The sequence below is a fragment of the Panthera tigris genome, chromosome C2 (assembly GCF_018350195.1).
Source record: "Panthera tigris isolate Pti1 chromosome C2, P.tigris_Pti1_mat1.1, whole genome shotgun sequence".
NCBI lineage: Eukaryota > Metazoa > Chordata > Mammalia > Carnivora > Felidae > Panthera > Panthera tigris.
In genome coordinates, this window is record NC_056668.1 from 52,413,554 (window position 1) to 52,426,224 (window position 12,671).

Here is a 12,671-nt window from a genome sequence, read left to right on the forward strand (position 1 = left end):
CTTACTGAATTACAATTTTGTTGGAAATGCAAGTCCAGATCTCCCCAGTATGAAGTAGTACTTAGCACCATTAGCCCCAAAATTGCTACCTGACGTGCTTAGAAAAATGTCACCCAGAGTGTAATCACATCAATGGATTTCTGTTGGTCTAAACAGTGGGTAACCCATTTTTTCAGGCTCATGCTTAAAGCTTCTGGACTCTAAACTACTATTCCAGAGTAGTTGCAGAACACTCCAGAGTGCCAAGATTCAGTTTGGTACTGATCTTATTTTGCAGTATTTACCTAGACACATTTCTTCAATAGTGTCACTTCTCTTTTCCCATATATTTCTACTATCCCCTGGTCAGCAGATTAAGAAAGCAAAAGCAGGACTCAACTATCAAAACATTCGATGAATTTGCATAACCACCTAACAAATGCAGACCTTCCAAACTAATTTACCTGACACATGATTATTATTGATCTCCTTGGGACTCCAGTCAGGCACAGTCTCTTGGCAGCTGGGCTTGAGTCCTGAGAAGAGAGGTTGGTCCTGCCATGACTTCAAAAAGGTTGAGAAGCACAGAAAGGAAGTATTTGGCATGTAACACCTAAAATTTTTGTCTACTGGGATACCAACTCAACATACAGAAATCTGCTCCATTTCTATACACTAATATTGAAGTAGCAGAAGGAGAAATCAAGAGAACAATCCCATTATTACTTGCACTTAAAAGTGCAAGTACCTAGATATAAACTTAACCAAGGAAGTGAAAGACCTTAACTCTGAAAACTGTAAAACACTGATGAAGAAATTGAAGATGACATAAAGAAATGGAAAGACCTCCCATGCTCATGGATTGGGAGGACAAATATTGTTAAAATGTCCATACTACCCAAAGCAATCTATGGATTTAATGTAATCTGTACCAACATACCAACAGCATTTTTCACAGAACTAAACCAAATAATCCTTGAATTTGTGTGGAACCACAAAAGACCCTGAAATAGCCAAAACAATCTTGAGAAAGGAGAAGAAAACTAGAGGTATCACCATCTCAGATTTCAAGATACACTACAAAACTGCAGTAATCAAAACACTACTGTATGGGCACAAAAATAAGACACACAGATCAATGGAACAGAACAGGGAGCCCAGAAATAAACCAATGATTATACGGTCAATTAATCTTCAACAAAGAGGGAAGAATATGGCAATGGGAAAAAGAGTCTCTTCAACAAGTGGTGCTGGGAAAACTAGACAGCTACATGCAAAAGAATGAAACTGGACCACTTACTTACACCATAAACAAAAATAAACTCAAAATGGATTAAAGACATAAATGTGAGACTTGGAACCATAAAAATCCTAGAAAAGAACACAGGAAGCAATTTCTCTGACATTGGTTGTAGCAACATTTTCCTACATATGTTTCCTGAGGCAAGGGAAACAAAATCAAAATAAACTAATTGGACTACATCAAACTTAAAAGCTTTAGGGGCACCTGGCTGGTTCAGTTGGTAGAGCACACAACTCTTGATCTTGGGGGCACAAGTTCAAGCCCCATGTTGGGCATAGAGCTTACTTGAAGAAAGAAAATGAAACAAAACAAAAACTTCTGCACAGCAAAGGAAACAAAAGGACAACCTACTGAATGGGAGAATTTATTTGTAAATGACATATCCAATAAGGGGTTAGTATCCAAAATATATAAAGAACTTATACAACTCAACACCAAAGAAAGCAAATAATACAATTAAAAAATAGACAGAAAATATGAATAGACATTTGTCTAGAAAAGACAACCAGATCTGGGGCATCTGGGTGGCTCAGTTAGTTGGGCGTCCAACTTCAGCTCGGGTCATGATCTCACGGTCCATGAGTTCGAGCCCCGTGTGGGGCTCTGTGCTGACAGCTTGGGAGCCTGGAGCCTGCTTCAGATTCTGTGTCTCCCCCTCGCTCTGCCCCTCCCCTGCTCATGCTCTGTCTCTCTCTGTCTCAAAAATAAATAAAAACATTAAAAAAAAAAAAAAAGACAACCAGATGGCTAACAGACACATGAAAAGCTGCTCAACATCACTAATCATCAAGGAAATGCAAATCAAAACCACAATGAGCTATCACCTCAAACATGTTAGAATGGCTAAAATCAAAAACACAAGAAAAAAGTATTGGTGAGGATGTGGAGGAAAAAAAAGAACCCTCTTGCACTGTTGGCAGGAATGTCAACTGCTGCAGCCACTGTGGAAACCAGTATGGAAGTTCCTCAAAATTTAAAATTAGTGGGGCACCTGGGTGGCTCAGCTGGTTAAGTGTCTGACTTCAGCTCAGGTCATGATCTCATGGTTTGTGAGTTCGAGCCCCACATTGGGCTCTCCGCTCTCAGCACAGAGTATGCTTCAGATCCTCTGAATCCTTCTCTCTCTGCCCCTCCCCCACTGGCACACTCACGAACACCCTCTCTCTCAAAAATAAACATTAAAAAAATTAGAATTACCATATGATTCAGTAATTCCCCTACTGGGTATTGACCCGCAGAATATGAAAACACTAATTTCAAAAGATGCATGCACCCCTATGTCATTGCGGCATTTATTTACAATAGCCCAAATATGGAAGCAGCCCAACGGTCCATAGATAGGTGATTGGATAAAGAAGAGGTGGTATATATGCACAATGGAATATTACTCAGCCATAAAAAAGAACAAAACCTTGCCATTTGCGACAACGTAGATAGATCTAGAGGTTTAATGTTACATGAAATAAGTCCGTTAGAGAAAGACAAATACCATATGATTTTACTCGTATGTGGAGTTTAAGGAACAAAGAAAAAGAGACAAACAAAAAACTCTTAACTAGAGAAAAAACTGGTAATTACCAAAGAGAAGGTGGGTGGTGGATTAAGTGAAATAGGTGATGGGGATTAAGAGTATGTTTATCATGATGAGAACTGAGTAATGCATGGAAATGTTGAGTCACTACATTGTACACTTGAAACTAAGATAACACTGTATGTTAATTACACTGGAATTAAAATTAAAAAATAATAATAAAATAAAAAATCTTGTCTGCTTCCTGTTTTTATGAGATCTGAATACCAAAACTGCCTTTGGGAGTTTTACAAAATCTCTTGAAAAATAGCTTTGTCCCAATTTTAGTCCAAGCATAATATCTTTTTCTCTCTGACCATTCCTTTGAAAAAAAAATACAATACTCCTTAAGCTGAAAAACTACTTTATGAAAATCATAAGTTGTTTGGCTGTTTTTAGAACTAACTCCTCAATGCTTCTGCTTTTAGAAACAATACTAGTCTCAAGTTTAAAGGCACTGGTTAGATCAAATGAAAGCATTCTCACATGGCCTCAATGTGTAGCGAGATAAATGACAGAAATGCTTCCGTATGAGAACTAAGTTACGTGAAAATATAAACTAGTATTAGAGCATAAGGAAGATAAAAGAATTCAACCTTTTGAAAGGCTACATCATTCATTCATTTGCTTGCTCATTCAATAAAATACTGTGAAATAAGGTGAAAACCCACAGAGAATATAAAGATGGTTTCTCCAATGATCTAATAAAAGAATCATTAATTTTGATGACTATGGAAATATGTCTGAGTTCCAGAAGGAGCTTTAAATTTGGCTCTCATCCCAAAAGTAAAATATTAAAGAAAAATGGAACAGCTTTCTCAAGGAAGTGAAGACAAAAGAAAAAGGTATAAAGGTTTGGGAGGTAAGGACGGTATTTAATCAGTATTTCAAGAATCCCCCACTTGATTTAATAGTGCTTTCACTCATGTAGCAGTTGGAAGAAATTTCAGCCCCTTGATGTCTATGGTTATAAATAAAGGGAAATAAAGAGGTCTCAAATGCATAATTCTCTGTGGCTCGAAGTGCCAGCAAAACAAAGTCTGCTCTTAAAAAAAAAACGTGTGAGCAATCTTTCCATTTTCTACTGACCTTTTGACAAGCAAACAATTTCATAACTCACCAGAATTTTCAGTTTTCAAAAAGAAATACCACAAACATTTTGTCCTGTAAGTTTTCTTAAAATTTTAAGATAAAGTATATTTTGAAGGTTACCAACTGTTTGCATTAGGCTCAAAGTATTAATACATGAGCTGTGACTTCAAGAAATCCTCTTGGTTCTTACGCCCAGAATTGGGCAATGCCTTTCTGCTTTCTACAGTCCACAAATATTTAATTAGCATACTTTTGGCTGTTATTCTAATTTAGATGAGGATGAACCTTTCCTTTTAATTTCTCATTTGTGAATGGATATAGGAGCATTATAAATAGCTAGATTTCTGGAACACAAAATGTCCATGTTAGTGGCAAAAACCGTATTTCCCCCTTTAGTGCCAAAAAATCATTCAGAATATATTTTATTTAAGAAATAGGAAAAGGGCTTTAATACTTCCAAAGTCAAAAGTTAAGAAGCTAAGCACTTAGCACTTAGATAAGCAGAGTACTTCATAGAGAAAAAAAAAAAAAAAAAGGGAAACCCACTGTTACAGTTAATTTACCAGTGTCAAAAGATGAAGACCATCAAAAGTATATACCAACATTTTATAGGTCTCATTTCACCAGTGAATGTATAAATATAGACATTTAAAAAGGGGATAAAAACAATAATCTATGTGTAAGTGATCACTCTTCTCCTTTAATACTCAGCCAAGATTCTGCCTACATTCAAGGACATTCTGAGGGTGCTCACCAAAGTTTGTGTCTGGGGAGGAAGTATCTAAAGGAAATCATCTTTATCTAGCTACTTCGTGATAACACTTCTATAGCTTGTTTACACAAGATCCTCATTTCTATATCTTGTTTACACAACTCAAACTCTGTGCAATGATACAAAGAAAACCTGAAGTGGGGTGCTAAAGTATTCTCTTTCAGCTGAATATCAGTTCTCAACCAAGCTTACTAACCACCTCCTCTAAGAAGCAGTCCCCGATTCATTCAATCATGAAGCAACTGTTACCCTCTCTGAATTGTCAGAAAAACTTATTTATGCCATTTTTAAAGTCTCTATCCCTTTCTGCCTCTTATTTTGTATACGTGCCCTAGGTGTGTACTAAGTTATAAAAAAGATACGAGCTTCTGAGAGATTCCATCTTCTATACCTCTGCTTCTTAGAGGTAAACTATTTAACTCAATGAGTGCTCATCAAATAAATAATAGTATGACTGCTATTTGCTTTATAGTAACATAAAACTATTTAGTAACTAAGGCATACTTTTGGTGGCTAAACAGAAAAATTAGCAATCAAAACATTTATCAAATATGCTCAAGTACAGTCTCAAAATATTCAAGTAAAATCTATACCATATGGAACTAGAGGTAAGACGAGGTCATTCTTCAAAAATGGATGCAGATGATAATAATGATTTGTACTTACTTGTCTCCAAAAAACTTTCTCCAGAACTCAGCAGCGTCTGCTTTCGTGATACGAAAGTTATCTCCCTGGAATTGCCCATTAGGAAAGATTGCTTTAATTTCTGCCAGCATGTGACTGAAGATAAGGGACAGTTTGGTGAGATTTCGTCTGTAGACATAGAGGGGGGAAAATGAAAAATATATATATATAGGCACATGTTAAGTTTTAATGGGAATACATATTATGAAAAATAAAATTATGAATAGTATTAACATAGGTCTTAGTGGCTGATCGTGAACCTCAACTGAATAATGCATCTAAAATCAACGTTCATATAAACTATACATTTAAATTCCTAAGAGGCTTTCATTTTATATTTATCCATGTATTCATTCAACATAAACAAGAACAAGATAAATTACATGATTTCAATGAGCTCACAGCTTAATGGGAGAGGTAAAAAAAAATCATAATCAAATATAAATGCTGAACACAAAAGTCAGAGTGACTATTTCTACATGAGGAAGAAAGGAAAGATTAATAATCATCAGAGGAGGATCTAGGGAAAATTAAGTAGTTTGACGGATGAAAGACTTGGAGTGAAAGGGAGGAAGGGAAGGGAAGGAGAAGGTATCAGGGTATTAGCAACAGCTTCTATACAAAAGTACAGAGGGATGAAATAGAACTATTTATGTCATTTCCAGGTTTAGCATGGCTAGAGAAGAGCAGAAAAAGATGGAAGAAAATGGCATGACACAGGATGAGAAAGTTTGGTGAGGACGTGAAATAAAGAGGCATCTGGAACAATGACCAAACTTTTTGTCAAATACGCTTCTACTCCCACTAAGAAATGAGAGTTTCTGATGATGGGCTCCAGATATGCTCATATTTCAGAAGCTCCTTGAGCAATTCTACTGTACTCCCCTTGTGAGGAGCTACTGCTAGAAGGAACAGGGAACCAAAATGGATTAAAAAGACAGAGCATATGATTAAATCTGTTTTAGGAAAAAAAGTTATGGTACACGGCACCCAGGTGGCTTAGTAGGTTAAGCGTCTGACGCTTGATTTTGGTTCAGCTCATGATCTCCCGGTCTGTGAGTTCGAGCCCCACACCGGGCTCTGTGCTTACAGCACGGAGCCTACTTGGGATTCTCTCCCTCTCTTCTGCCCCCCCTCCCCCCCACCGGCTTGTGTTCTCGCTCTCTCTAAATAAATAAATAAACATTAAAAAAAAAAAGACAGGAAAAGTTATGGTAGTATGAAAAAAGTGGTTTAGAATGTTGGGAAAGGCAGGTGTTATCTTCACTGTAATTACCATGGTAAGTTCTGGGGATTCTGGCAGGGTTTAAGACATGATTCATACTTCAGAATACTACTATCACCTGCACTCCTTCCTGCCACTTCGTAAGAACTGTATAAAATGTTAATCAGCCCAAAACTGCTGGAGTTAACCAGTAAAGAAGCAATTGAAACACAAAACACTAAAGAGCTCTTCAATTTTGAACTGACCATGCTTCTTTATATTCCTGTTTACTCAGAATCACCAGAACTCAGTAGATACATATATATAATATCTTTCCATTTTGAAGCTTCAGCTGCTTTTGTGTGTGTGGTGAGGGGCCAAGGGTGAGGAGAAGGGGGAGGCAATTGCTTTAGGACTAAACATAGAGGATAATTAACAGAAAAAGCCATCACATTTGCAATGCATTTAAAACTATACAATATTTCAATAAGCCTATGACACTAAGAGATATGGTTCTTTACCCCGTTTTCATTCATGTATTTGTGTTTAATGACTCTCAAATAAAAGCAAAAACATGTTAGGTACCAAAGACATCACACAATATGCACCTGTCAATAATGTCAATGAGTATCACTCTTTCTAAAACATTTAGAAAAGGAACCTATAACTTCCCATGTAAGATGAATACAGAATAAAGGAAGGTACTCATGATAAAAAGCAGGAAAAATAGGAATGAAAGGAAAACAATAGTATAAAGTACTCTATACCTCAATGAATTCACCTCTATTGGAAAACCAAAACTGTCCCAATTTCCATAATGTTTATAATCTATGAGAAGACTTATGACAAAGAGGAATCAGAACTTTAGGCCATATTTTAATGCTTAGCAACAGTAAACAATCTGCAAAGTCATTACGGTTATACATAATATTCCATTATTTTCTTTCTTAGATTCAGCCACACTGCCACACCATTCAGCCTAATCCAAATGTGAAAGTTCTTTAGTCAACTTTGATCTTATCATTTATGTCAATACATCCTCATTTAGTATGTATGGTAGATACAAGAAATTCAGCTGTAGGAAATGAAAACGGAACTATAGAACTAGATCAAAGGGAAGAAATGTGGCCAGTACAAGCTGCAACTGACTTTTGAAATTTGAGTTGAAGGAAGAACATAAAGTCATGTTAGAAAATCTGCAACAAATTTACTTATATAATTAGGCAAAAGGGTTAATTTTCCACCAAACTTCCAATTGATAGATACAGGGGAAAAAAAAAAGAAAACATCAATATGGCTATAATTAGGGTAAACCAACTGTTCCTTATGTCTGAATTGGTTGCTCTCCATCCACTTATGCCTTTGTTCTTTAATCATATCCAAATGTTTTTCATTTTTATTTGTTACATCTAAAGTCTGAAGCACAATGCCAGTGATTACCCATCTCAGCTATGTGATCAACTACACTTTAAAGCAGAACTACTAACATTTTATCTTTATAATTTACAGTCTAGAAGCTGTAGTAATCACTAGTACCTATATAAATTAAATAATCAGTTTTAAATTATCAAATGTAGGTAAGAGTTCAACTTTCTTAATTCCTGCAAGTGGATCACCACATTTTTTTTTACATTTTGCATAAACTAAGGCAGTAGAAAAAGATATAGTTTTGCCTTTAGTCTTTAAAGAAACTTAAATTCAAGTTGTTAAAAATATGTGAATGCAACAGTGTTGTATTACCTTAATTTTCACAGATGAGAATATATATTTGTATTTATTTTATATCTAGTTTTTAAATACATGCACATACCATACACATGTAAATGATCACCCTGGAAATGCATTATTTAAAAGATCAGTTTTTAGAAGTTGTAATTCACAACAAGATATGAACTGACATCTAACTGTACTATCCAATGTCATTTAAATTTATTATCACAGCATATGGTTTTTGTCTTTTCAATAACGGTGGGGCTTTGTTGTTGTTTAATATTATTTTGCTATACATTACGTGCTTTAATTCCCCTTCTCACTTTTTTTAAAATAACTTCCAATTTTGAAAACAAAATCCAAGAATATAATTATCTCTAACCATTTAGCCACAGGAGGAAGAAAGGCAACAACAATATATCTTCTTTCTAGATGAAATGTTTTTTCCTTATTATGAAAAATTTCCATACTTGGCCAATTTTCCCTAGGCCCACTGATTGCTGCTCATCATAACACCAAAATGATGAGTGGTTAATAAAGGATTTGATTATTACTAATTAAGAGTGTATTTCTATCATCAAAACCCCCCTACCCCAAAACATCTAAAAAAGTAAAAAAGCTCGTCCACAAAGACTCAATAACCTTGTAAACGTAACTTTAATTTTACAAAGAATTCTGCAACACTTTCACATCAGAGATATTTTGACTAATTACTACATCTCCCATTAATCAGCACATGCTACGCCATTTTTAATACTGGTTTTGTGTGAAATTTCGTTTATTAAGAAATAAGCTTCAGAAAAGGAATATCTTGAAATACCAAGTGATCAAAAAGTAGCTTCCAGATGGCAATACTGGGTAAACCAGTAAAGATGCTGATATTAGAGGAAACTTGAAGAAGAGGAAGGAAGGGTGGATGAGAAGGAAAGCTAGCTGCATTATTTTAAAAAGGATGCATCAGCAGTGTCAATATTGCCCATGCAGCAAGGTACCTCTTTTTTTCCTGGATTCAGCCACCTAATATTGTATTTCTTCAAAACAGTATGAATCAATTTCTCCAAAAGTCAGATTACATTACTGCACAGAATGTGAGGTTGAACCAGAGGGAATTAGCATGACTTCTGGAATGATGGAGTTTCCCTGTTTAGAAGTAAGTCTCAGTAGCCTAAAGTGGCTACAGCCAACATCCTAAGAGACTGGAGGCACATGATGATGAGGGATAATACAATCCTACCCTTAATAAACACAGCACATCATATGGGAAAAAGAGACATGAACAGATTATTATGATGCAATACGGCGGGGTCAACACACCGAACACATAGCCGTCTTGACATGATAAATTAAATTTGAAAAATGCATAAAAAATATATCAGGATTCGATTAGTAGCCTCCACTAAATGTGAGAGAGACACAAAGAATGTGATCTAATCAGACTGTATATAGTCCTTGCATTTTTTTCAAGAAACATCTGTGTCATAAATCAAGGAAAAAATAAAAAGCTTTAAATGCTGAATTAGTGAAAAACTTCATATGACACTTTATATTAGTGAGGTCTAAAGTTTGTGGGCATGTACTACCTTTGGTAGAAGAAAACAGGGGACCATTTTTTATCTAAAAACCATTAATTCAATTCTCACATTTAAAAAGTAGAACATGCTCTTCTTAATCTTTACAAGGTGAAACAAATTCAACATGAAAAGAAAGGCAGGACATAAAGAATATAAACAGTAGCACTTAAAATGAGACTCACGTCCAGTTAAAGAGCAATTTCCATTCACCGTATTTCTAATGTAGTGCCCTCCAAGATGGGTGTATAGAGTTATTTCACACTGTTTTTGACCTTGGGAACATTTAGATTCCTAAGAAAGTGAAGAGACTAGGCTGATGTAAGCCTTGCCTTTCATTTCTCCCTCATGGGAACAGACTATTATTAAGATGGATCCTGAGAGCCTTAAATTAAACTGGATCTTACCCATTCCCTGCCCAAATGCTTTAAAGTTTCCAATATTTCCAAGGGAGTGTGAGGCAGAGCTTCCAAGTCCAAATACCAACAAACACTCAGAGTCCACCCCAAGTCATGAGAGGAGTAAAGAGTGTGAGCAGAAACTAACCAGAGTTGCAGGGGAAAGGATAATTTCTCAAGCTTCCCCATGTTAATTCTTAGAAACTGAAGTGCTTGCTTAAAAAGGAATTTAGCAAACCATGTCAGTCCCAAAACTGCACTAAGTTGGATAACAAAGGAAAGACTTTTTCCTTTGTTAAAGAATGGATCACCTACCACTAACATGGCTGGGAAAGCCAAGCCCTACCTTGTGGCTGGGGAAGATGAACGCCGGGCATCCTTTGATCTCGATGTGGCATATACTCCTGAATGTGTTGCCTGCAAAGGTCTATTAAGAAGAGCAAGACGCCATCTCTCAAATTAAGGATGTTGCTCTCACAGTAAATAGATTTCCTTTCCAAAACAGTTTTAAATGGACAATTTACAAATGCCTTACTTAAGCCTAACTCAAGCATGAAATATGCCTATTATGTTCAAATATAATATCCTTTGACAAATTCCCAGGTGATATTCAAAAGATATTCTGCTTCATCTGTCAACTATTCTATATTAAGGAGTGTGGCCCTGAAATGGACAGTACTAGGTTTATATGTGTACTCTTGAACAAGTCGCTGAAGCAGTCTGCATCAGTTTCCTCACCCTCAAAATTTTAAATAAAAATGCTTGTCCCACTGAGTTGTCACGAGTAAATAAGGCATGTAGGTAAGACCCTAACACATCAAAATTTTAAAACAATAATTAAGAGTTATTATTAGTTCTACCCACCACCTCTTTAAAAGTGTAAGTATCTATCATTAGTCTTTCTTTCTTCTCCCATATATTATTGTTCATTAAATTGAGGGCCAACTTTAAGGCAAAAATCATCATTCTCACTTTATCAAGATCAACAGTTGTCAATGGTAGCCCTTTACACTTCCACGGCAAGCAATAGACAAGAACTGGGTTCATCCATTCAGTCATTTATTCCACAAATCTTGAGTATCTATATATACTAGGTTTGGTTTAGGCACTGATAATGCAAGGATGATGGCACAATCCTACTCTTCATAAATTTAGGGGGCTTAGACATCTCCAATGGCACAGGACAATGCAGTGGGAATAATGCTGTGAAAGAACCAGAACAAAGGTGGTAATCAGTGAGGGAAGCAGAGGAGTTTACAACTTCTGGAGTGACACAGAACTGACCAGAACGTAGCCCTGCAATGGGTAGGTACAGTAAGGCGAATGGGACTTCACCTAGGAATTAGATAACTCCAAGGTTGAATGGGGTCATTTGTGTGGATTTTGAAATTTCTTATGATTATGACAGTTTACATAAAGATAATAACTACAACAAACCTTATCTCAATATATTCAAAAAGGCTTCCAAAATAATTGCTTTAAGGTCAGTTCTTTTAACTTTGTGGCAATGCCAAAGTGGGATTAACAACATCTCTTCGAGGATTTCAAGTTTTATGTGGAAAATTTATGATGAGAACATACTTCAGTACGATATCACTAGTACTTTCAACTGGTTTAAAGGCTTAACAATATCCACTTCAATAAAGAAAACTCTCTACTATTGGACGTGTTTTGATTAAACCTAGTCTTTAACAAGTATCCTTTTGTAAAAGAAATCTTAAAATGTAGACCAGTCTATCACTTGAGAGAGAAAAGAAAAAATCCATTCCTACATCCTTTTTTATTTAAGATAAAATACAATGAAAGTTCTGTGAACTAAGTGAAGTCATCGTTGCTGTGAGATTCATACAGAAGCAACAAGAACACAGAACTTTGTTTTCTTTGTTGGGTTCTTTTTCAAAAGAAACACTAGAAGTTCAAACTATACTTTGATGACCCGGCGTAATGTGATAAAAGACAAGTCTCATCAACAAAGTGAACTCCGAAGCAACACTTTTTCTTTTTTTTTTTTTAATCTAGATTTATTTTTTTGTTCTTTGCAATTCCTTGTAAACTACCAAAAAAAAATTACAGTGAAGTAGTAATCTGAATTACTCAATTAGAAGTATTGTTTCCAATGGAAAATTCTTAATTATCTTTCACTTGTTACACTCCCTACCCCACAATTTTTATTTTTCATCACATTTGACACTTCAAAGGTGGTTTTTGTTTTGGTTTTACTTAATAAAATATGGTTTAAATTTTTTCCTAAAATATTTCCTTCAGGGATTTCTGCCATCTGTGGGACAAAGCTACCTTCCTCCATTTCTTTTTTTGGTTTTTAAGTATATTTATTTTGAGACAGAGAGCATGCACGAGTGGGGGAGGGGCAGAGACAGAGGGAGGGAGAGA

The 12,671-nt window shown here is 35.7% G+C and overlaps 1 protein-coding gene across 8 annotated transcripts in view; it reads right to left on the reverse strand.

The window, feature by feature from the left end:
- The window catches only part of CBLB (Cbl proto-oncogene B), a 221,157-nt gene that overhangs the window by 114,401 nt on the left and 94,085 nt on the right, over positions 1–12,671 (reverse strand). For 7 of the 8 annotated variants that reach the window (XM_042956253.1, XM_015544975.2, XM_007098582.3 and 4 more), the window contains one exon: positions 5,383–5,529. In XM_042956253.1, coding sequence (XP_042812187.1) covers positions 5,383–5,529 — 147 coding nt within the window. Of the gene's footprint in view, positions 1–5,382; positions 5,530–7,371; positions 7,473–12,671 lie in introns of those variants that run through there. The other variant, XM_042956255.1, reaches the window with a different exon arrangement.